This window comes from Peromyscus eremicus, chromosome X (assembly GCF_949786415.1).
Source record: "Peromyscus eremicus chromosome X, PerEre_H2_v1, whole genome shotgun sequence".
NCBI lineage: Eukaryota > Metazoa > Chordata > Mammalia > Rodentia > Cricetidae > Peromyscus > Peromyscus eremicus.
Window position 1 is genome coordinate 119,510,305 of NC_081439.1, and position 25,948 is coordinate 119,536,252.

The 25,948-nt window shown below is 40.9% G+C and overlaps 1 protein-coding gene across 1 annotated transcript; it reads left to right on the plus strand.

Annotated features, from left to right (window-relative positions):
• Nucleotides 1-1,079: 1,079 nt before the first annotated feature.
• LOC131898739 (melanoma-associated antigen B1-like) lies at nucleotides 1,080-2,333 on the plus strand. The gene has a single exon (XM_059249920.1). It carries the CDS (start codon nucleotides 1,080-1,082, stop codon nucleotides 2,238-2,240), a length of 1,161 nt encoding a protein of 386 aa, XP_059105903.1. The 3' UTR covers nucleotides 2,241-2,333.
• Nucleotides 2,334-25,948: the final 23,615 nt, after the last annotated feature.

Here is a 25,948-nt window from a genome sequence, read left to right on the forward strand (position 1 = left end):
TTGCATTCTCAGGGGATTCAGGAACTTGGTCTGAAGAGTCAATAAATAGTATGGTGAGGAGGTACATCAGGTCAACAGAGCGAGGAGTCCCGGACTACCAGCAGTTAAGATAAGGATTCTGAGTGAGAACTGAGGGTGCAACCCCTTACTATGACTGAAAGTGTGTCTGGTGCTACCTGTCCCATGCTGTCAGCTTGTTAGATGCCCTGAGGGATGTGATTGTATGTGGTACACCATCTTCTCTATCTTGGTGATCTCAAAGCATTGCTCAGAGGAGCAAACTGAGGCCAGCAGAGGGTACAGGCCCAGGCTCTGAGGGTTCAGATTGAGAAATAAGTACATCTCTCACTTAGGAGATGGAAGCAGAGTTTGCTCAGTTCTTCACTGGCATCTTGGGGAGGCCCTTGGGGATGGGGTTCCTTTACTTCCTCCTCTTTGTCTCAGAAGTGTGAGGTGCTGTCCTTAGGGGTTGTCTCAGTCCAGCAGGTGAGTGGGATCTAAGACTTTCTAGAGTGAAGGTAAAGGGGACCATCCACCTGGAATTAGTGATTTCAGAGTAACGTCTAACCTAGCTGCACCGAACAGTTCAGGGTTCTTGCCGTCTTCAGTGGGAGGTCCTCTCAGCTCATCTTCCAGAGCGATCAGAAATTGGGCTGAGAGTCTTGATATGAGTCATATCACAGACTAGAAAAGGAAGGGGAGTCCAGCTGGGAAGCACACCTTGAATGTGCACCAAGGACACTACCCAAAGTGCAGAACCAAGGGGATACCCAAAGTCCCTAGACACATGCGTTACTGTGGGCCCTGGAGTCCCGGAATCTTCCAGTTGCCTAAATGTTGACTTTTCTAATATCCTTTTCCAGTTTCCTGTAGGATAAGCAACAGGAAAGCAGCAGGCTAGCAGGGCTCTGGGACATCACTTACAAAGAAGTTTTGTGAGTATGCTTTTGTTAGCATCATCAGGAGTGAGATTTTTAGCTGAGGCCACTCACACTACCTTTCCCTCCCCCAGGTACGTGGGATCCATTCACCCATTCTTCTGCTTATACACCAGCCTACCATCTCCAGTCAAATTTGTTATGCCATACTTTCCACACTTCAGCCTTGAAAAAGTTTTCCAGGATGCTTTTGAAATACATAGATTAGCTGAGGAGGAGGAAGAAATGGAAGAGGAGAAGGAAGAAGTGGAAGAGGAGGAGGAAGGGGAAGAGGAGGAGGAAGAAGAGGAAGAGGAGGAGGAAGAAGGGGAAGAAGTGGATGAGGAGGAAGAAGAAGGGGAAGAGGAGGAAGAAGAGGAAGAGGAGGAGGAAGAGGAAGAGGAGGAGGAAGGATGGGAGGCTACTAACAATGACACCATCTCTTCCACATCTGCCTCTTTAAAAATCATTTTGCCCCCCTCCTGCCCTTCCTCACCTTCCACTCTCTCGTCCTGTCCTCTGTTTGGGGGCAGTCCAGATGAGACAGAAGGGTCTGTTTCCTGGATGCTGAGTATTTCCCAGAGCTGCCAGAGCTCTTACTCCTTCACTTCATGTAGCAACTTAGATGAAGAATCTGGCAGCCTGGACGAAGAGAGGCTAACCATTTTGAAGCTGACAGATGGTGATGCTGAGTGGCAAAAACTCAAAAAGCAAAAGGTATCTCAACTGGTCAATCTCCTGATCCTCAAATATAGAATGAAAGAACGCGTTGAAGAAGTGGAAATGCTCAGAGTTGTCACAGAAGACTACAGGAAACAATTCACTGTCATCTTTAAGGAAGCTTCTAAGTGCTTGGAGATGATTTTTGGCATTGATATAAAGGAAAATGATCCTGTAAGCAGATCTTATGTTCTTACCAACACACTGAACCTCACATATGATGACAGCAACCGGAGATTGCCTAGAAATGGCTTCCTGATAATTATTCTGGGTGTGATATTCATAGAGGGAAACTGTGCCTCTGAAGAAAGTGTGTGGGAATTTCTGAATGTGATAGGAATATATGATGGGAAGGAGCACTTTGTTTATGGGGAGCCCAGGGAGTTCCTCACTAGAGATTTAGTGCAGCAAAATTATCTGAGATACAGGCAGGTGCCCGAGAGTTATCCTCCACATTATGTGTTCCTGTGGGGTCCAAGAGCCTACTCTGAAACCACCAAGATGAAAGTTCTAGAATTTTTGACCAAATTTACAAGGAGGGACCCAATTTATTTCTCATCCTTATATAGTGAGGCATTGAGAGATGAGGTAGAGAGGGCCTAGGCCAGAAAGGGTCCCATGGATTAGTACCATGTTCCTAACAACATGGGGCTGTCTAATTACTGATTTTAAAAAGGACAGTCAAAATTTTAAGTAATTGAGGGGTGGTCAAGGTTAATCTGGTTATGCATCGTACTTAGTATAGAGCAACTTTGTGTTCTGATTCTAGATGATGGGAATTGTTTCATCTGTTTTCTTTTTGGGTACTTTTTCCAATGCTCATCTTTGTAATTGAAACTGTGTTATATTACCTTTGCAATATAAGTTTTTGATTACTTACATCTGTTCCTGCACCACATTTTGAGAAAATATAGGGGAAATAGCCAATGGTTAATCTTTGGGTTCTATTAATGCTTTGAGTCAACTCTGTAATGTGTACCCAGATTAGTTTGTTAAGAAAACAGGAAAAATGGTAATAAATCTTAAGATCTCTGCTCACCGATTCATTTATTTTCCAAACATTACTTGGATAAATATATATATATGTATATATATATATATATATACATATATATATATTGTTTGTTTATTTGTTTATTTGTTTATTTGTTTTATCGAGACTGGGTTTCTCTGTGTAGCTTTGCGCCTTTCCTGGAACTCGCTCTGTAGACCAGGCTGGCCTCAAACTCACAAAGATCTGCCTGCCTCTGCCTCCCAAGTGCTGGGATTAAAGGCGCCACCACCGCCTGGCTACTTGGATATATTTTTTTAAATTGTACTTATTTTATTTTTTATGAGTATGAATGTTTTCTCTGCATGCATGCATATTTAACACATGTGTCCCTGGTACTCACAGAGGTCAGAAGTGGGCATCAAATCCCCTGGATCTGGAGTTTCAGATGATTGTGAGCCACCATGGGTGCTGAGAACTGAATCCAGGTCCTTTGCAAGCAGCAAATACTCTTAATACCTGAGCCACCTCTAGCCCCAAGTTGGATTTTTTATTTTGGAATGTGCATGGTTTTTGGGAGGAGTATGCAGATAAATAACCACATTTCCTTCCTAGAGATGGATAGAGTCTGGGAAGATGATTGTGAAGACATAATAAACAAGAAGAAGGGTTATGTTGGGCAGTGAGGATCCTTTGGTCATTATTCAAGTGCAAATACCCTGAGCCAATGCCAGAGACCTGACTTAATGAGTCTTTGAGGAGAGAGAAAATCCCAGGATCAAATTAAGTTGCTCCTTGAGATTCCAGCAGAACCAGAGAGAAATCTCTGGCTGATTCCTCTGTGGGAAGGTGTCCTGGAGCTTCTGCCTTGGTCCATTGTCTGCACTTAATAATTTTTGTTTGTCTTGGATTTTGAGACAGGATCTCTTTAGATCAGGCTGACCTTGAACTGATCTTCCTGCCTTCACATCCAAAGTGCTGAGATTGTAGATATGCATTGCTATATCAAGCTATTCAGTCTGACTCACAAAGCCAAGCAGATTTACATAAGGGTCTCCTGGCAGATAGGGTGAGAATCCTTCTGATTGCTGCCTAGAGACCACCAGGCTGCCAGTCTTTCTCTTTGCCTGGGTGATCTCAAGCCAAGGGATTGTTGTTTGGTCAAATCTAACCAAGATCTAGGATCTGGTGGCAATAAAATTAGTTCAGAAAGTATATTCAGAGGATGACAGCTGGGAGGGGAGGACACTTTTTTAAAAAAAAAAAAATTCTAGTCTCTTCAAGGTTTTTCAGGCTGGGAAAAATGACTCACATCCAAAATAATTTAGTTTTTAGAGAGAAAAAATTCATGACTTATTCGGAAAGCTGCATTTTGGGCTGATTTGATATTGATTCTCCTGTTGAGCACATTTCCCCCCTGAATGAGTATGTGGAGGGCCAAATTAATATTCAAACTCAACTGACATTCATTATATACACAATTTTATGCAGACACTGCCAGATGACTGTTAGCCTATATATTACATGGTCCTACATGACATTATTGTTGACATCAGCTCCACAGAGAGCCAGCATCAGAGTGCTTGGGAGTTACCTCCAAGATCATGAGATTACATGCCTGGTAAGTGGCAAGGCTGGACAGTAGTTCATCTTGAGTCCACATTGTCCTCATGCCTCCCAGCTGGCATTCTACTTATTTTCTTTTTAAACATAAGGCCTTATGTAGCACAGACTGTCCTCAAAATTCATATGTAGCTGAAAATGACTGAGTATCTGATCTTCCTGCTTTCAACTCCCAAGCACTAGAATTGCAGATGTTTGCCACCTTGCTGGCTTATGCATTGCTAGGGATTGAACCCAGGGCCTAGTGCACACTAGGAAGGCACTCTACTCTCTGAGGTACATCACAGGCCCTTTTGTCTCCATTGCCAAATGTCCCAGATGGCAATGAGGTTGTGTCAAAATAGTAAAAGGCTTGGGAAAACACTGTATAACAACTTGAGGGGCATATTCAATATGACTTGGGGATTTTTATCTTCCTTTTTTCTTGTCTTTTTCCCAAAATGTTTCTTGTAATTGAAGGGTTGCTCAGCATATTCTTGTTTGATTGGATGTGGTTTTGTTTTTTTAAGACAGGGTCTCCTTATATAGCCCTAGCTTGTCTGTAATATTTTGCTTCTGCATCCTGAGTGCTGAGGTGACAGGAGCTTTACCATGCCTAGTCAAGAATTTTGTTTTTATTTATTTATTTATTTATTTATTTGTTTGTTTGTTTGTTTGTTTTTTGAGACAGGGTTTCTCTGTAGCTTTGGAGCCTGTCCTGGACTAGCTCTGTAGACCAGGCTGGTCTCGAACTCACAGAGATCCACCTGCCTCTGCCTCCTGAGTGCTGGGATTACAGGCGTGTGCCACCACCGCCCGGCAGCAAGAACTTTGTTTTTAAATGACACTAGCCACATGCTGGTTGGCATTTTTTTTCAGGCTTAAGAATAAAGTTTTAGGCAGGACGGTAGTGGCGCACATCTTTAATCCCAGCACTCATAAGTCTGAGGCACAGGTGGATCTCCAAGTTCCAGGCCAGCCTGGTCTACAGAGTGAGTTCCAGGACAGTCAGGGATACACAGAGAAACTCTGTCTAAAAACAACAACAACAACAACAACAACAACAACAAAAAAAAAAAAACAAAATTAGTGTTTTTCAAGTCAAATTGGGAACTCTAATATGTGTGTGAGTGTGTGTTTGTATATGTGAGAGACAGGCAGAGAGACTGATTTGGCAGATGCGGGGAGGATGGAGGGAGAGAGTACTGGGAGAGATAACTGGAACTGGGGGCATTTCAGGAGCAAGGTAGAAACCTACTGCACTGGAAATTCCCAGGAATCTATGAACATGAACTTAGCGAGGACTCCTAGTAATGGGGGATATGGATCCTGAGCTGGCCACCTCCTGTAACCAGACAAGGCATCCAACAGAGGAATTGGGACACCAACCCAGCCACAAAACCTTCAACCTACATTTTGTCCTGTCTGCAAGACGTTCTGGGGCAAAGATCACACAGAAATTATGGGAGTGGCCAACCAATGCCTGCTTCAGCTTGAGACCCATGCCACAAAAGGGAGCCCATGCCGAACACCCTCTGGAGGGCCAGAACAATGGTACAGAAACCTAGGATAGAACCAAACATGCCCAGAAAAAAATATGATATTCTGCTATACTTGTAGAGAGGAGCCTAGCATAATCATCAGAAATGCTCCATCCAGCAACTGATGGGAGCAGATGCAGAGACCCACCCCGCCAAACATTAGGCAGAGCTTGGGGAATCCTGTAAAAGATGGGAGGAAGGATTGTAGCAGCCAGAGGGGTCAAGGACACCACATGAAAACCAACAGAAACATCTAACCTGGGCTTGTAGGGGCTCACAGAGCCTGAAACAACCACCAGGGAGCGTGTAGGGGTCTGACTTAGGCCCTCTGTATATATATATGTATGTTATGATTGTGTAGTTTGGTCTTCTTGTGGGACTCCTGATAGTGGGAGTGGGGTTGTCTCTGAAGCTTTTGCCTCATTTGGGGACCCTACTCCTCATACCTTGTCAGGCCTTAATATGAGGGGATATGCCCAGTCTTACTGTAACTTGATATGCCATGTTTGGTTGATATCCCTAGGAGGCTTGCATGCTTTTGAATAGAAAAGGAGGAGTGGATTGGGAGGGGGGGTTGGTGGAAGGGACTGGGAAGAAAGGAGAATCAACAAAAAAATAATCGGAACTTTTTGGTGTATTGTTATTTTTCTGTTTCTATGACCAGATACCTGACAGAAAGCAACTTAAGAGAGAAACAATTTATGGTGGCTTAAGATTTAGGGGGTGGAGCCAGATGATGGTAGCACAGGTCTTTAATCTCATCACTCAAGGAGGGGAAGGCAGGTGGATCTCTGTGACTTCCAGGCCAGCCTGGTCTACAGAGTGAGTTCCAGGACAGCCAGGGCTGTTGACACAGAGAAACCGTGTCTAGAAGAAAGAAAGGTTTAGGGGGTTGAGTCCATCATGGCAGGGAAAGAGCTGGGCATCAGGCAACAGGAATTTGCTCTAGTCTCAGAGGACCAGCAAGCAGAGAAAAGAAAGTGCTGACATTCTTTTGGCTGTCTTCATTCCCCTTTTAATTCAGAATTTGGAATGTTGATGCATTTTTCATCATTTCATAAAACTTCCCTAAAATTATCTGTATCTGTTTCCTCTCCATGTTTTCTTCTTACCCACTTTATGTGTACTGACATTCACTTTTGCTTCCTTTACTTGATATAATTAACTTTGTATATAGGTGTGTTTGTGTACACACATACACACATGGACATAAATTTTCAGTCTCACATCTGCTATGGTGCAGGTTGTTTTTAAGACTCGAGTCATGCCCCAGGGACAGATCCTGATCCCACTGCCAGGGGCCCCTTAAACAGACCAAGCTACACAATTGTCTCACTTATGCAGAGAGTCTCTTCTGATCCCATGTAGGCTTGCATAGCCTTGGTGCAGGCGGGGAGGGCCTTGCTCCTGCCTAAACTGAATGTACCAGGCTTTGCTGGTTCCCCATGGGAGGCCTTACCTTTTCAGATGAGGGCATGGGGGTGAGTTGGTGGGAAGGCTGAGGGAGAGCAGGAGGGATGAGAGGGAGATCTGTGGTTGGTATGTAAAATGAATAAAAAAAATTCTTAATAATTAAAAAACAGACTCTAATTATGATATCATTGTTGTCCAAGATGAAGCTCACATACCTCAATACTCAGATAATTGCTCTGCTATCTAGTGAATCTGCTTTGGGCAGTGACTCTAATGTCTCTCTTGGAAGCCCTTGGCATACTGAGTGTTTTTTGCTTTTTGTTTTTTGTTTTTAGTGCCTAGTGTGTGCGTGCGATCATCTGATCAATATAACAGAGCCATGTGTCTTAGAAGACAACAAGCTTGGCTGGGCGGTGGTGGCGCACGCCTTTAATCCCAGCACTCGGGAGGCAGAGCCAGGCGGATCTCTGTGAGTTCGAGGCCAGCCTGGGCTACCAAGTGAGTTCCAGGAAAGGCGCAAAGCTGCACAGAGAAACCCTGTCTCGAAAAACCAAAAAAAAAAAAAAAAAAAAAAAAAAAAAGAAGACAACAAGCTGGATCTGCTCAGGGTAATCAGATACATAAAACTAATGCTTTACTTCCCGTCCTCTTTTTCTCAGTTTCTGTCTGATGTAGTGGTACAAATTTTACTTCTGCATATGGTGTTACTGTTGTGCCCAGATCACGGGGACCCCCAAAAGAACACCACAGAGACTGAATCCCACATGTAAAAGCAAAGAGCCTTTATTCTCTTTAAGCTCCGAGCTTGGTCCCTCTGTCCGACGCAGCTGTGGGAGCAGAGAGCCCCAAGCTCAGGTAGGGTGGGGTTTTTAACATAGCAGAGGTTGGGGTGAGGGGATTTCTAGAGATCAGGACCCTGATTGGCTGACATTTGTCTAGGGGTATCTGTAAAACAAAAAATAGGTGTGTGCTAGACTCAAGGACATCTGGCCACCTTATCTAAGGGTTGGAATGTTTGGATGTCAGGTACTTCCTCATCCCTGGGTGGATCCCTTGGTGGTATCAGCTTAAGGCTTTCCTGGATCTGGGTGTTGCCTGGTACTAAGCCTGTCACAGAAGCTGTGTCTAGGCCCCTAAGCCTGTCATGGCTGCTGTGTGGTCAAGCTGTTTTGGGGCCCTCCACATTACCTTGGGTCCATTTTTGCTTCTTTTTACTGCGTCCTGTCCATTCTCTCTAATGACATTTCTAAAGCGAGGAGAACAACTTTTATATTTATCAGTGCAGATATAATTTCTGGTGCTTCTCATTCTTTTTGTAGATCTATAGTTCTACTTTTTATCATTTTCTCCTTTGCCTGGAGGATTTACCATTTCTTGTGAACATCTGTTGGTGATGAAAGGGCTGTGTGTATTTGCAAAAATTTATAAACACCACCACCAACAAAAAGCCCACAAGTCTTTATCTCACCTTTGTTTGTGAAATACAGTTTCATTGAGTGTAGAAATCCTTGTAGCCAACATTCTTCTCTTTCAATAAAAGTGAAGATACAAGCCAATGACACCTACTATGTAAAATTAAGTGTATTCACATTGTTGTGTGAAGTATCTAGTTCCAGAACTTCTTTATGACTAACACAAACACCACACCCATTAATGGTCATAGGTGGGTCTTCCTTCCCCAAGTTAAAAATCTCCACCTTTACAGATGGACCTGTCTTGAAGTTTACATGGAAGTTTGAATCACACAATATTTGGTTTCTGTTTTCATTGTTTTGACAGATTTTTTTTGCTGTCTTCATATCTTATTCTTCAGTATGCAAAGGGGAATGTTGTCTAATTTTAGGATTGTCTTTTTTTTCTGTAATTTTAAGCAATATGATTCCTGTGCACCCTGGTATAATCTTGAATTTTTGGAATTGTCAAGAATCCTAAAGAGTTTTCAAAGCTTCTTCAATCTATGAGACTATACTTGTCTTCACATTTCCCATCTATCTAGTTTTTCCTTTTATTCTTTACTTTTGAGATAGGCTTGCATTCATTAGTCTGCCTTGATCTGGACTTGAACTCATGGCAATCCTTCTGTCTTAGCTAAGATTACATGCATGTGCTACTAGCTCAGCTCTACCTTTACCCATTTCTGTAGCTAGAGTTTTCCTTGGCCCACAGTCAGGACAAATCTCTCTCACCTGCCAGTCCCACAGTCGCTCAGACCTGACCAAGTAAACAGAGGGATTTATATTGCTTACAAACTTTATGGCCGTGGCAGGCTTCTTGCTAGCTGTTCTTACAGCTTAAATTAATCCATTTCTATAAATCTATACCTTGCCATGTGGCTTGTGGCTTACGGGCATCTTCACATGCTGTTTCTCATCGTGGTGGCTGGCAGTGTCTCTCTCTCAGCCTTCCACTTCCCAGCTTTATTCTCCTCCTTGCCCCGCCTATACCTCCTGCCTAGCCAATGGCCAATCTGTGTTTTATTTATTGACCAATCAGCAACACATTTGCCATACAGAACATCCCACAGCACATTTCTTTCAGTAATTCTTCTCCATCCCTCCTTTTACTTTCCTTTTTTGTGGGGGATCTCCAAATATATGCTTGTAGTTGTTGTAATATAATCCATTTAGTAGCTTCATTTTTTCTCTCTAAGATTTATTACTGAAAGATTCTATTGCTGTATATTAAAACTCTTTAATATTTTTGTTTTTAACTAAAACTGTAGGCTTTTAAAACTCAGACATTATAGTTCTCTGCGAGATCACTTGGGGTTCTTTGTAGAAGCTTTCATGACTGCATCTGGCCTGTTTAAAGTGCCCTGTGTAGTATTCTTTTATGTTCCTAATGCTCTACTCCAGATCTCTGACCAAGTGTTCCACCACTGCGCTACAGCCGCAGTTTCAAGCATAGAGAATACAGTTAGAATAGCAGTTTTAAATGTTTGTGCCTGACTCCATGTTTCTAGACCAGTTTTAATCAGTTGATTTTTTTTTATAAATATAAGTCAATTTTTTTGTGCTTCTTTTCATGGATACTGACATATTTTTCATTAGTAAAATATATTCTTTGATAATTTCATACATGTTTATACTACATCCTTGCTGCTTTGGCTATACAACCATGCTTATCTCCTCACCCTATAACCTTTTTTCCTCCTTGTAAGTCTCTTCCCTATGTTCCTGACTTTTGTCTTATATTGTGAGGTAAATCAGGGCTATTCACATGACTGTGGAGGTGGAACTACTTACTGGATCCTGGTAGGCTTCCTGGATCTCCTTTGTTATACTATTTCTCTCATGAAAGGGTTCTTTCCTCTGCTTTCGTGAATTATGCTGACTTTCTTTGTCCCTCATGTATATTGTTTAGGTATTTTCTGTCACACTGGCTTAGTTGTCATACATTCCTTTAGTTTTTGCTTGCCTTGAAATGTTCTCATTTCTCCATCAACTTCCAGAGGTAAAATTTTGCTAGGTATAATTTGGCAATTATTTATTTTCAGTCTTTGAAATGTATAATCCCGTGCTTTCCTGAATTTAAGGCTGTGAATGAGAGATCTGATCTTATTCTGATATTTTTGCTTTTGCTTGTGAGTTGGCTTTTAATATTGTTTCCTTGCTTTTTATTTATTTATTTTTTCGATACAGGGTTTCTCTGTGTAACAGCCCTGGCTGTCCTGGAACTTTCTCTGTAGACCAGGCTGGCCTCGAACTCATTGAGATTTGCCTGCCTCTGCCCTCTGAGTGTTGGGATTAATGGTGTGTGCCACCACTGCCCAGCTTTGCTTTCTACTTTTGATATCTTGACTATGATAAGTTATAGAGAATGCTTCCCTGATTGTTCTGTTCATGGTTTAAATGCTCTTGAGTTTGGACTGTTCTAATTTCATTGGATAAAATGTCTGTCTTTACACTTTATATTAGCTCTTTCCACTCTGCATTACTTTACAAACAATGTTCTTCATTTCTGAGAATATCATGACACACAATGAAGCATGATTATACTCATTTCCACTTCTTCCCAATTCCTCTCAATCCCTCTAGCATGGCCCCCTCTCAACTACATGTTTGTTTGTCTGTTTAGAACCCATGAAGTCCAGTTAGAACAGTTAGTGCTGCTCGTGTGTGTGTGTGTGTGTGTGTGTGTGTGTGTGTGTGTGTGTGTGTGGCCATGCACTGGAGCATGGACAACCTAACAGTGGTCACATCTCCAGAAAGAATGGCTTGCTTTCCTAGAGCAACTATCCACTGCTAATGGCTCCTCCTTCAGTAAGGGGTGGGGTCTGGAGGTTATCTACCCAATCTATGCCAGAATTTTGGCTGAATCAATCTCCTGCAGCTTTTGTACAGGTAACCACAGCTTCTCTGAGTTCATGAATGTGGGATGCTATCTTCTGGATAGGACTTGGCCATCACATACTCTGCATTCTTACGTTTGGTCTTTTGAACCAAACCCAGTGTTCTTGGAAGTTTTGCTCATGCACATTAATTCTCTTATGTATGTCTGAATGTGTTCTTTCAGTCTTGTCTTCCATCCCTGAAACTTGTTCTTATGCCTGGTCTTGTCTGTTGAGAGATGCTTTCTACTGTTTTTTTAAACATTTATTTCATTTACGTGTATGAACGTTTTGCCTCATGTATCTGTGTGCACTGTATGTGTGCCTGGTGCCCATAGAGGTTAAAAGAGGATATTGGATCCCCTGGAACTGGAGTTATAGATGGTTGTGAACCACCATGCAGATGATGGGAACTGAACCCAAGTCTTATGGAAGAGAATCCAGTGCTCTTAACTGCTGACTCATCTCTCGAGCCCCCCACCCATGCACGAGTTTTAATTTGTTTCATTCATTAGTTTCTAGCATTTTTATTTTTTTTTCAGCCTCACTTTCCCTGCCCACCTTTTCCTCCTTGTGTTTGAATTTCTCTTTCAGTTTCGTCCACTTTGTTAACTTTATGGTCTATGCTCTTCATTGATTTCCTTATTTCATTTGTCTGTTTATTTGAATCACTCATGTGATCACTTCTTTTTAAATGTAGAACTCTGACTTCCCTCACTGGGATTTCAGATATTTTGTTATCTCTGGTTTCAAATGAAGATGTGAGATTGTGGAGGTGTTGTAGTCAGGTGGACAGTATAGAGATTGCTTAGCAGCCAGGAACTCTGCTTGACATGAGACACACACACCCCTTTCCTTGGTAAGTTGGGACATTTACCTGCACTGAGCTGTATGTATATTTCCCTTCAAACAGTTAACCAGGCCACTCCTCCCTAGAAACCCTTAGATAAATTGCTTTCAGTGACCAAATATAATCCTTGAAATTAAGGCAAAGTGGGGTGATCCAGCCTGAGCTGGTTTTAGGTATACTTGCAATAATTCTGTGCCTTCAGAAAACTGTTAGGGAAACACCACTCCTATGTCTAGACATGATTATATGCACATATGATTAAAGTTAGATATGTCATAGGAAAGATGTGCAGAGTGATCAAAAGCTTGTATAGCCTAAACCTATCAAACAAAGTAAGAAACCTCCTACCTTGCCCCTTAGCTAGTAGCCCCTCCCCTTAAATTCCATTAAAAGGAGGTTCCAAAGAATAACCTCCTACTTTGGAGCATTGTCGTTCAAGTAGTCCCCTGCACTCTCACAGCATATGTGGCTTATACTTTTGCTTTGACTCTGAATGGAAACTCTTTGCTATTTATCTGCACTTCAATTCTTCACGTAAGCACCACCATCTGGAACACCTAATCTAGACAGAGACCAAGGGTAACAATAGTGGCATATTTTTTTTTGTTTGTTTCTTTATTGTAGTTTGTCAATCTGTTACAGTATATACATCCTCCAGGTTTTATTTTCACCTTTGCATTTTTTTCTGTTTTATTTTATATATGTTTTATCAGTGCCTTGTCTTGATACTATATTCTCCACTACTATATGGAGGAAGCTGACTGCAGTAACAGATATAGTGAATGATTTGGCATCGTTCCGTGTGTTAACCTGCTTTACATAAGGCTCAGAGATTGTGCTACTGATTTGAAAAAAAATGCAGTTCATAGTTTGTGGAGCAAAAGATATACTTACATAGAGAAATAAGTCGGAAATAGGAATAGGGGAAATATAGGATAAAATATGAAAGATGAGGTAAATGTATGAATTAGAAGCATAAGAAATAGGAAAGAAAATGTTTTAATAATGTTTATTTTTGGGGGATTATAATATATCATTTTCCCTTTTCTTTTCTTCCCTTTAAACCTTTCCATGTATCTTTGCTCTCTTTCATATTAACTGCCGGCTTTTATATTTTTTTATTTTTTTTTATTTTTCGAGACAGGGTTTCTCCATGTAGTTTTGGTGCCTGTCCTGGATCTCGCTCTGTAGCCCAGTGTGGCCTTGAACTCAGAGATCCGCCTGGCTTTGCCTCCTGAATGCTGGGATTAAAGGCATGCACCACCATCTCCAGGCCCTACTTTTCTTTAACTGTTGTTATGTGTGTGTGTGTGTGTGTGTGTGTGTGTGTATACAATATGCAATCTTCTCAGTCTAAATAATGTTACTTGCGTGTGTATGTTTTCAGGACTGATTTCACTCTTTTTGGGCATGTCTTAGGTCCAATCACAGAGCTATTGATTACTGCCAAGGTATGTGTGACACAATTACACCCTTAGGCATATTGTGCCAATGCTGGTAATTGTTGTAGTTCATAGGCATCATAGCTGTGTAGGAATATTGGTTGCTCCCTCCCTTGGAAGCTAGCATGGTGCCTTCTGGTACCATGAAAGCTAGTCCTCAGGGAGGAAACTTTCAGATCACATCAAACTTAGGTCACCTGGATTATGTGTCCCAAATGCATGGTGTTTTCAGTAATAAGAACTTACCCTTCCACTTCTGGGAGGCAAGTAAAGTCAACAATAATGGCCTTTAATATTTTGGGAGTTCCTGGACAACCCTGATCAACAACTCAAAAAGGAGTTTCTCATGCCTGGCATTTGGATTTTTGTTAGTCTATTATGGCCTTTAGGGAGAGCATTATCATCCCAAATGGGAAATTTCCATTTAAACTATATATACATAGAGAATTACTTGTATTATGGGACTCTTAAGTAGATAGCTATTATGATTCCTTATGGCTTTTTCAAATGTCCTTATTGTTATTTTACCTTCTGCCCTCCTTTTGTGTTTGTTTCCTCCCTAATTAAATTCCCCCTTTTCCATTTCACCCTCCAAATTACTTCTACCGTGCTATTCCACACTTTATTGCCTGTCCCTGCCACAATCTCCTTTTATTTTTCGGGTTTCTGCAGTTACCCTAGCTAATACAGTCATAGCTGAAGAATTGAAGCTCAGAACCTCAGCTGAGAGTGAACATATGACATTTGTCTTTTGGGGACTGGGTTATCTCAATATGATCTGTCCTCGTTTCATTCATTTATCTGCAAAGTTCATAATTTCATTTTTCTGTAAAGCTGAATACTATTCCATAGGATATATACACCACATTTTCCATTATCTGTTCATTGGTTGAAGGGTATTTAGGTTGTTTCTCTCTCCTAACTATTGTGAATTGAGTAACAATGAACATGGCAGAGCAAGTATCTGTAGAGTAGGATGTTGAGTGTTGTAGGTCATATGGTAGATTTATTTTTACCTTTTAAGCATTCTTTGCATTAATTTCCAAAATGGTTGGACTAGTTTGCCATCTCACCAACAATGAATGAGGGTTCCCTTCCCCCACATCTTTTCCAGCATTTGTTGTTGGCTGTTTTGTCAATGATAGAGATACTGCATTGGCCAGGAATTGAACTCAACTCTCTTGTATGTGAAGGGAGACTTCATCCATTGAACTGCCAATGCACCCCATATAAGATTTGTTTTTTCTATGTGTAGAGTGTTTTACCTGTATGTATGTATATGCACCACTTGTGTGCTTGGTACCCGTGGAGGCCAGAAGAGGGCATTGGATCCTGCCATCACATGGGTATTGGGAAGTGAACCCAGGTCAAGAACCAGTGCTTTTAACTACTAAACTATCTCCATTGCCCTGTATTTCTTATTTCTTCAGCCCTTTCTCTTATAGTAATAGGGTATATTGCTTTTACCAGGTTTTACAGAAGCAGCTTCTATATTATTATTTTTTATTGGTAATAGATATTTTTCTCATACGATATATCCCAATCACAGTTTCCCCTCCTTCCACTCCTCCTAGCACCCCCCACCCATTCCCTGAGATCCACTCCCCTCCATTTCCTCTTCAGAAAAGAACAGGCCTTCAAGAGACAACAGCCCAACAGGACAAAACAAGACACAGTAAGACAAGGCAAAAGCCCTCATCGAGGCTGAACAAGGCATCCCAATAGGAGGAAAAGAGTCCCAACAGCAGGCAGAAGAGTCAGAGATATACCCACTTATTGGTGAAATTATTAAGGCCACTCACATAATTAAAAGGGAGGTTTATTTTGTGGGGTAACTTACAAGTGAAGGGATAAGCTACAGGGTCTGGGAAAGGTGTGGCACAGTCCGGCGGTGTTCTCTGGAGAACTCTGCTCGGTCTAGCTCCAGCGTCCAGGGTCTAGGAACCAAGAGAGCCCATGCATCCAGATCTTGGGTCTTCAGCGTCCTCTCTCTCAGCCCCACCTTGTAGGCGTGACCATTACCGAAGCCTCAATGGGGGTTGGAACTTCCAGGTCAAAGCTGAAATGGCTACCCACTACACCCACGCCCACTGTTAGGAGTCTCACAAAACACCAAGCTAACAACCATAACACATACACAAAAGACCCGGTGCAGACCCATGCAAGGCCCTGTGCTTGCTGCTTCAGTCTCTGTGAACCTATGTGAGCTCTGCTTAGTTGATTCAGCAGGCCATGTTCTCCTGGTGTCCTCCATCCCCTCTGACTCCTACACTCTTTCTTCTCCCTCTTCTTGGGGGAGGCTCCCTGAGGGGAGGGATGGAGATCTCCAGTTTAGACCCTATCTCTGTATAATGTCTAGCTGTAGGTCTCTGCACCCGCTCCCATCTGCTGCTGGAGGAAGCCTCTCTGATGATGACTGGACAAGGCACCAATCTATGAGTATAGCAGAATATCATTAGGAGCCATTTCATTGATTTTTCCCCCCCAGTCCTGTTTGGTTCTACCCTAGGTCTCTTGGCTATGCAGTCTTCAGGTTCCTGGCTACCCAGGCGGTGTAAGGCATGGCTCCCTCTTATGGTGTGGGCCTCAAGTTAAACCAAGCTTTGTTTGGCCACTCCCACAAGTACAGAGGCAGCTTCCAAATGTACCATTTTACCTGCAAGTCCCTTGTTTGTTTTTAAGGATGTAATCTCTGGGGCAAGTTGTCCTGGCTTCCTCATGTGTTTCTTGATCTATTTCTAGAATAAGACATTTGCCAAAGGATCCTTGGTTCCTTTTAAATGAAGAATGATATGCTGGGTGTGATTAGTGCTACTGAGATGTCATTTCTTCTAGAACCTCTCAGCTAATTTAGCGGAATATATAGGTGTGAATTCCACATTTATTTTTAGAATCTTCAGCTGCTTCATGCTTTCTTCCTAGAGCTTATCATTGTTTTTCGTTTGGAGAGAGACAAAGTAGATTGGGCTTACATTTTTTTTTTTTTTTTTTTTTTTTGCTTTTTCGAGACAGGGTTTCTCTGTGTAGCTTTGCACCTTTCCTGGAACTCACTCTGTAGCCCAGGCTGACCTCGAACTCACAGAGATCCGCCTGCCTCTGCCTCCCAAGTGCTGGTATTAAAGGCCACCACCGCCCGGCGATCTTCTTAACCCTAAACTACATATGTTAAATGAAATTATTAGTATGCTTGGCTTCAAACACACCAGACTCTAATTGTTTTCTGTTTGCCCCATCCTTGTATAGTGTTTCCAGACATATTTCTGTGAAACTGTTATTATTATGATTCTGTCTTAGCCATACTATCAGTTACATACCATACCTATTTTATATTGACAGTTTAATTTTTATGGTATCCATTCTCATGGGCCATATTCTATACTGAATAATATGTCATTTTAGGTATAATGTGAGACTGTCACAAGAGTAATAAGCTACTTCCTCCTCCTTTTTTGAGCTATTAGTGCCACACATATTTTACTTCGGCATATGTTATAACTTTCTTAGTACATTGTTTGCATTTTCGCTGCACACTCAAGATCTTCCCGTAAAAGACTACAAAATAAGTATTTCAGGCTTTACAGTACATGTGGTATTGCTTGATTGCTTGTATTTTTTCCAATTTAAAAATATCTTAGCTCACAAATATACATAAACATATCCTAGCCTGGATGTTGCTTGCAGGCAAGCGTTTGCCAATCCATGCTTTAGATATTCTATCATCTTTTAAGTTGTCTTTTTCCAAATATAAAATGCCTTTTCTATTTACTCTCATTTTATCATTTCTGTTGCTCTTCATTTCTTTATGTAGATCCACATTTCCACCTGTTATCATATTCCATCTGCATGCTAAATGTCCCAGTGCAGGCCTGCCTGCCATAGATTTTTCTCAGCCTGGGAATTCTTCATCTCTCTGCCTTTCACCAACATTTTGAAAATGAGTCTCTTATTTTCTGCCTTTTATGGTTTTTGATGATAGTTGCTTGCTTTGGCTTTGATGTGATATTTTCTTTTCTTACTGTTACCATCAACATTTCCTCCTTTCAATGATAATTTCTCGTATTTTGAACTTAAAATATCATGACATCATTTCCCTATTTCTCCTTTTCCCCTCTAACTCCTCCTGTGTACCCCTTTGCTGTCTCTCAAATTCATGTAGTGGGTAGCCATTCCAGCTTTGGTCTGGAAGTTCCAACCCCCATTGAGGCTTCAGTAACTATCATGCCTACCAGGCGGGGACACTGGATGGTGGAGGTTGACCAAACAGAGCTCCAGAGAACACCGCTGGACTGCGATACACCTTCCCCAGACCCTGCGACCTACCTATCCCTTAATTTGTAAGTTGTGCCACTAATAAACTTTCCTTTTAACTACGTGGAGTGGCCTTAATAATTTCACCAATAAATTCACGGCTCTTTTTCTTCAGTTTTTGCACAATACATGTATTTCTAAATATATAAATACAATCTGCACAGTCTGTATGTTATCTATCTATCTATCTATCTGATCTTTTTATATTTGTTCTTTTTTCTCTTTAAAAATAGATTGTTTTTCATACAATATATTCTGATTACAGCTTTCCCTCCTCCTACTGATTTTATTTCCTCCCTACCTCCCCTCCCATCTGCATCCACACTCTATCTCTCATTAGGAAATGAACAGCTATCAAAGGAACAACACTAGTACTAATACTGCTGCTAATAATAATATAAAAACAAATTGAGATAGGACAAAACAACCAAACAAGAAAAAGAGCAAAAGAAAAAACACAAGAAATGCATGTAGATTCAGAGACACATATGTTCATACATGGGTCCCATAAAACTCCCAAAACAGAAGCTATAAATATACACAAAGGACATGTAAAGTTTTAAAAAAATATGCCCTGACTTAACATTACAAGATAAAGAACCTCCAAAGATTCCATTGAGTTTGTTTTGTGTTGGTGATCTGCTTCTGGTCATGAGGTCTGCCCTTAAGAGTGGTTTGTTCCCCAGGTGGTGGTGGCGGCGCATGTCTTAAATCCCAGCACTCGGGAGGCAGAGGCAGGCCGATCTCTGTGAGTTCAAGGCCAGCCTGGTCTACAGAGCGAGATGTAGGAAAGGCGCAAAGCTACACAGAGAATCCCAGTCTTGAAAAACCAAAAAAAAAAGTGGTTTGTTTCAGGCAGTGGTGGCTCACGCCTTTAATCCCAGCACTTGAGAGGCAGAGGAAGGCAGATCTCTGTGAGTTCAAGCTCAGCCTGGTCTACAGGATGAGTTCCAGGACAGCTAGGGCTGTATAGACAAAAATAAGTGTGGTTTGTTTCCCCAGTGTGACTCCCTTGAAGAAAACACTATCAGTTGGAGATAGCTTCTGGGTTAGAGATGGGGGGGGCATGTGTTCTATGACCCCATCTGGTGCAGACCTGTGCAGGATCTGTGCTTGCTGCCACAGACTCTGTGAGTTCATATGTGTGCCCGTCCTGTTGTGTCTAGAAGACCTTGACTCCTTGGTGTCCTCTGTTCTATCTGACTCTTAGACTTTCCGCCTTCTCTTCCACTGAGTTCCTGAGCCCCAGGGAGACATTTAATGGAGACATCCCTTTTATAGTTGAGTGTTTCAAGGTCTCTCACTCTCTGAATATTTTCTGGCTGTGGGCCTCTGTGCTTATTCCCATCAATTTCAGGAGGAAGCTTTTCTGATGATGGCCGAGGAAGACACTGATCTATGAGTAGAGCAGAAGGTCATTAGGAGTCATTTTATTGCTATTTTCCTTTAGCAGAACAGTAGTATTTGGTTTTCCGTTAGGTCCTTGGCCTATCTAGTCTCAGGTCCTTGACCACCTAAGTAGCATTGGGTATGGGTTCTATCTCATGGAGTGGGCCTTAACTCAAATCAGATATTGATTGGTTACTTCCATAAGCTTTGTGCCACCATTGAACCAGCATATCTTGCAGACAGGTCACTCTTGTAGATCAGGGTTTGTAGCTGTGTTGGTTTACCTTTCTCCTTTGGTAGTGTGCAGAGTACCTTTTAGTATCATGAATACTAGTCAATAGGAGTGAAGGCTCTAGCTGGGTAGCAGCTTGACTTCACTGTGTTCAATGAGTTGTGTAGGTGTTGTCTTCAGCAATAGGGCCTTACCATCAGTTTATGGAGAGCCATCCATAGCCTTTGTAATAGCCTGGGTTGTTTGGGTGTTCCCATGGGCCCCCTTTTGGCAAGAACTCAAGTAGATGTAACCCATTACCAGTATTGGAAGCTTCATTTAGTAATGAGAGATGTCTAATTGAGGTTCTGTCCCCTATTATTTGGTGATTTCATTTAGATTGACTTCACATATGTATATATTTTAAGAAGCTTCTACTGTATTAGACTTCTATATAACCCTTCAAATTGCCCTTAGTTTTTGTTGTCTCTACTCATATTCCCTCTCTCACCCCCCTCTTCCCTTCCCCTCCCCGTTTGACCACCCTGTCCTCCCCATATCTATACATACTTATGTATTTCCATCATTAGGAAATCCCTCCCTCCCCTATAGTCTCTTACTCTCTACCTAACCTCTGTGGTCCTGTGGATGGTAGCCTGCTTATCAACAGTTTAACAGCTAACACACACATATGAATGAATGCATACCATATTTGTCTTTCTTGGTTTGGGTTACCTCACTAAGAGTGATTTTTTTTCTAGTTCCATCCATTTACCTACGACTTTCATTTTTAATGGCTGAGTAATATTCCATTATGTAAATGTACCTCATTTTTGTTATCCATTCATCCATTGATAGACATTTAGGTTCTGGCTATTATGAATACAGCAGCAGTGAACATGGTTGAGAAAGTGTGTCTGTTGTAGGATTAAGTGTTCTTTGGTTATATGCACAAGAGTGATGTAACTGGGTCTTGAGGTAAGTCAATTCCCATTTTCCTAGGGAACTGCCACACATGTTTCCATATTGGCTGTACAAGTTTTCATTCCCACCAGCAATGGAGGAGTGTTCCCCTTGCTCCACATCCTTGACAGCATGAGCTGTCATTTGTGTTTTTGATCTTAGCCATTCTGATAGGTGCAAGATAGAATCTCAAAGTAGTTTTAATTTGCATTTCTCTGATGATTATGGATGTTGGGCATTTCTTTGTGTTTTTTAGCCATTTGTGTTTCTTCTTTTGCAAATCCTCTGTTCAGATCTGCACCCTATTTTTAAGCTGAGTTATTTGTTTTGTCATTGTTCAGTTTTTTAAAAATTCTTTACATATTTGGACATTAGCCCTCTATAATATATGTAGCTATTAAAACTCTTTGACCATTCTGTAGGCTGCTGGTTTGTCTAAACAATGGTGTTCTTTGATGTACAGAAGTGTTTCACTTTCATGAGGCCTCGTTTATTAATTGTTGTTTGTAGTGCTTGTTCTGTCAGTGTTCTGTTCAGAAAGTCTTTTCTTGTGCCAACGAGTTCAAAACTATTCCCCCTTTCTCTTCTATCATATTGAGTGTATCTGGTCTTTCGTTGAGGTCTTTAACCCATTTGGAGTTGAGTTTTATGGAGGATGATAAGTATGGATCTATTTGCATTCTTCTGTACACAGACATCCAATTTGACCAGCACATTTGTTGAAGATGCTGTCCTTTTTCTACTGTGTATTTCTGGTTTCTTTATTTAAAAAAAAATCAGGCATCCATATGTGTGTGGACTTATTTATGGGTCTCTTTTCTGTTTATCCAATTTAGTGTTCTCTCACTTGCTATATCAATGTTGCCAAATTTTCTTTTTAATTTTTCCTGTTTTTAATTTTCTGTTAATTTTCTAATTTTTTTGTTATTTCCTCAATTGTATCTTGTCCTTTTTAGATATTTATATACATGTATTTATATAATCTCTTTTTTGAACTTCCATAACACTAACTGAAAAAATTTGATGTTTTCTTTCCAGTTGTTTTATTTATTTTTGGTATGTATATAGTATATGTGTGTGTACATGTTCATGTGTATATGCACATGTGTGTAGATGTGCATGCTGTATGTGCATGAATGTAAAGGGCAGATATTAAGAAACTCAGGTTCTCTGGCTTATGTGGCCAACACTTTACTGATTAACCCAGACCCCAGCTTTTTCTTCCAATTTAGATGCTCTACTTTGCACATCTTACTTATACTAATATTTAATTTCAAGTAAGTTCTATTGATTTATCCCTGCTTCATTCTGTTTTCCTCTACTGTCTCCAATGGTTTGATGTACTGATTTTCATGAACTTTATTCACATAGAAGATTTTTAAAATTCCAATACTTTCTTCCCTTCTTATTGTTTGTCTCTCTGCTAAGATTAATCATCTCATTGTGTACACAATTCACATTTCCTCTTGGCTATTCAATTCAGTCATAAGTGTTTAAAAGTTTCAAATATAATAAAATCTAGGTCTTCTCTAAGTCAATTTTGTTTCTTTGCTTTTCTTCCTGGCTATGTGCTTATTGTATTTTCTAAGTTTTCAAATTGAATGAGAGATAGCTTTTATAGAATTGTAAAGACTTAAGTTAAAAAGCCTTTTGAAATAGGTATGTTTCTTCTTTGGCTGAGCTCTTAATGTGTGGAATGTTGTCAATTTAGTCAGTACTTTAGATTGCTTTGAGATTTGTTGTGGTCAGAGTCAGTCTTTCATTTATAGGTTACTTTACCTGTTCATAAACCATGCTGCTTGAGAGTCATTCTCAGTGTTCCTGAGCTTCCTGCAGCTTTCACCAATCTCAACAAGCATGCCCTTGGCAGTGTTAGACTGCTACAGTTCTCTGTTTAGTGCTAATCTTGTGGCAGCAATCTGGTTCCTTTGTTCTAACCTTAGTTGCATTCAGAATCTATATCTTGTTCTTACAGATGGATGGACTTTTCAGCTCTTCTATCCCTCCTGCCCCAGCTGCCAGACTCTGCCTTTTCTCTGTGGAAGGCCTTAGGTAGAAGTTTCCTGTCTCTGCCCCACAGATGGCAGACTTTCACTTTGTGCTAACGCAGACTACCAGACTCAAAAGATTTTCTGCCCCTGTTCTAAGGACAGATGAACTCTGCTTTCATTCTTCCCTAAGAAGTCGGGATCATCACCCAGTTCTTGAACAGGGAAAGTGATTTTCTCCCTTCCTCCTAGTGGTCAACAAGTGTTACTTTGGCCCCTGTTCCAAACATCCTGCAGTTTAGAGCATGCTTAGAGGGCTACTCTCTCATTGTCCTACAACCCGCCTACTCTTCCTCATTTATGCTCAGTGAGGTCCTCAGGAGAAAAATCCTATGTGTGAGTGTGAAGGCTATTTAATCAATACTCAGTCTTCCAAGAATTAAGTAAAAAATAAGCTAATTGTGTCACAACCTTTCTCTAGGTTGGCTATTACTTCTCTGTTCTCCCAAAATTAAAACTTCATATATTTTGTTTTTCCTTGAAAGGCATGCTTGAAATTTAATTGCTTTTCTTTTTTTCTTTTTGTAATGTTAAATCTCAGAATGACTCTATGGTTTTATAAAATAGCTGCCTTCTCATTGTTAGGTTGGATATGATGCCTTAAGATTATGGGTCTGACAGGGTGGCTCAGTGGATGGAGGTGCCTGCCCCCAAGGCTGATGATCCAAGTTCAGTCCCTTAGAGCTCACCTGGTGAAAGGTGACTCATACAGTTTGTTCCCCGATTTTCAGTTGTGTTAGGTGCATATCCTCTACAATAGATAAAATAATACAATAAATTAAGAGTATGCATTTGAGGGACTAAGTAGTTTAGTGGATAAGAAGTTAAGAGAGTAAAAGTTCAGTTCACAGTACCTACATTGGGCAGTTCACAACTGTCTGTAATTCCAGCTACAGGGAATCTGACTCCCTCTTATGGCATCTGTGTGTATCCTCACACTAGTGACACACATATTCAAACTCAACTCACACATGCACATACACTTGAATAAAAATAAATCCTTAAAGAAAGAGTATGTCTATTTTTAGTTTTTTGAGGAATCTCCACACTGATTCCTATATTAGCTTCACTGGTTTGCACTCCCACCAACAGAGAGTAAGTATTCCTGTTTCCCAACGTCCAAGCTGGCATCTGTAGTTATTTGGTTTTTTTTTTGTTGTTGTTGCTATTTGTCTTATGGATTTAGTTTTTTCTCATCTTAACCATTCTGGCTGGAATAAGATTAAATCTCAGAGTAGTTGTTATTTGCAATTTCTTGATGGATAAGCATGTTGAACATTTTCACAAAATGTTTTTCAGATCTTTATTTTTCATCTTTTGAGAACTCTCTGTTTAGTTCCATTTTTTGTATGTTTGGGTTTTTTAGTTAATTGTATATTCTAGATACTAACCTGCTGTAAGATGTACAGCTGGTGAATATTTTATTACATTATGCAGACTGCCTCTTTTCTTGCAAGATAATGCCTCAGTGTACAGAAACTAATTTCACGCATTCCTGTTTATTTATTAATTATTAATTAATTATTTATTAATAAGCAGGAACTGATAAGTGGTCTAAGTGACTGCCATTTTGGGTCCAGTTCAGAAAGTCTGTTCCTGTTACAGTGAGTCCAAGTATATTCCCTACTTTCTCTTCTATCAGAATCACCTTTTCGGGTCTTATGTTTGTACTTGATTCATTTGGAACTGGGTTTAATACAGGCTATGAAATAAGAAACGAGTTTCATTCTTTTACATCGAGTTTGACTAGCACCATTTGTTGAATGAGCTGACTTTTTCCAAAGTGTGTACTTTTGGCTGGTGAAACCACTAAGGAAATCAGTGTGGAGGTCCCTCAAAAAACTGGAAAGAGATCTACCACTTGATCCAGTGTATATGGACTTTGCATATATGCAAGGGACTCTGCATCCTACTGTAGAGTTCTTGTTTACTCATGGGCCTTCCTGTTGTATTCATAGTAGCCAGGAAATGGAAACAGTGTACATGTCCATCAACTGCTGAATGGATAATAAAAATGTGGTACACTTAAAAATGGAATATTATTCCACCATTAAGAAAAGCAAAATTATGAAAATCACAGGTAAATGGATGGAGCTGGAAACAATAGTTCTGAGTGAGGTAACCTATATCCAGAAAGACAAATGTCATATGTTTTCTCTCATTGTGGATGTTAGCTCTGAACCCTGCTGGATATGGTAATGACTGGCCTGGCAAGACATGTACAAGCATCACAGGAATAACCAAGCACTTTTTGAATATAGAAGCTGCTCCACAGGATGAACCTGTCAGGTCATGGCACCATTGTCAGGTCATAATCCTGTGACTAGACAGCCCTAGGGGAGAACCCATAATTATTATATTGCTAAATGAACACAGTTTTAAGCCAACTTCAGTGACTTATTGTTATACCCATAGATTAATGCATCTCTCAATCCTCATCAAAAAGCTTCTGAAGTAAGATGGTAATTAGCAGAGACCCACAAGTGGTCAAGGTTCAGAGAATAAAAGACTGCAGAAGGCTCGGTCGTAAATGGAACAGTGGTATCACATCCCCTCCTCACAAGGCTCATTGTGGAAAAGGGGGCAGAAAGAGCCAAAGTGTGAATGACTACAAGGAAACACAGTATCTTCTGGACACAACACGGCAGCTACACATAGGAGCTCACAGTGGTTGTGACAGCATACACAAAACCTGTGGAAGTTCGGCCGGGCGGTGGTGGCGCACGCCTTTAATCCCAGCACTCGGGAGGCAGAGCCAGGCGGATCTCTGTGAGTTCGAGGCCAGCCTGGGCTACCAAGTGAGTCCCAGGAAAGGCGCAAAGCTACACAGAGAGACCCTGTCTCGAAAAACAAAAAACAAAAAACAAACAAAAAAAAAAAACCTGTGGAAGTTCAAGTCAGACCAAATCCCAACATGGAGTGGAGAGGTGGTGTTAAGTCCCACCTCCGGTTGAAGAACTATTGGCATGGAAAGCCATACACCCAAGAATATATTGTCAGTACAAATTGGACTTTATGTTTATAAACAACAAACAAATTTGTAGCAGGAATCTTAAAGAGTCTCATAATAAAATCAAACCCGAGGCCAATTATTGGGGTCAATGCTGGTAGATCAGAGAGACAGAACAAGCCGCAGCTATCTCACCTTGCCATTTCCTTAGCTGGTCCTGTTTCCTCAGACTGGAAGCTTCTGTGTCCTCATCCCAGTGGCTCTCAGCTGAAC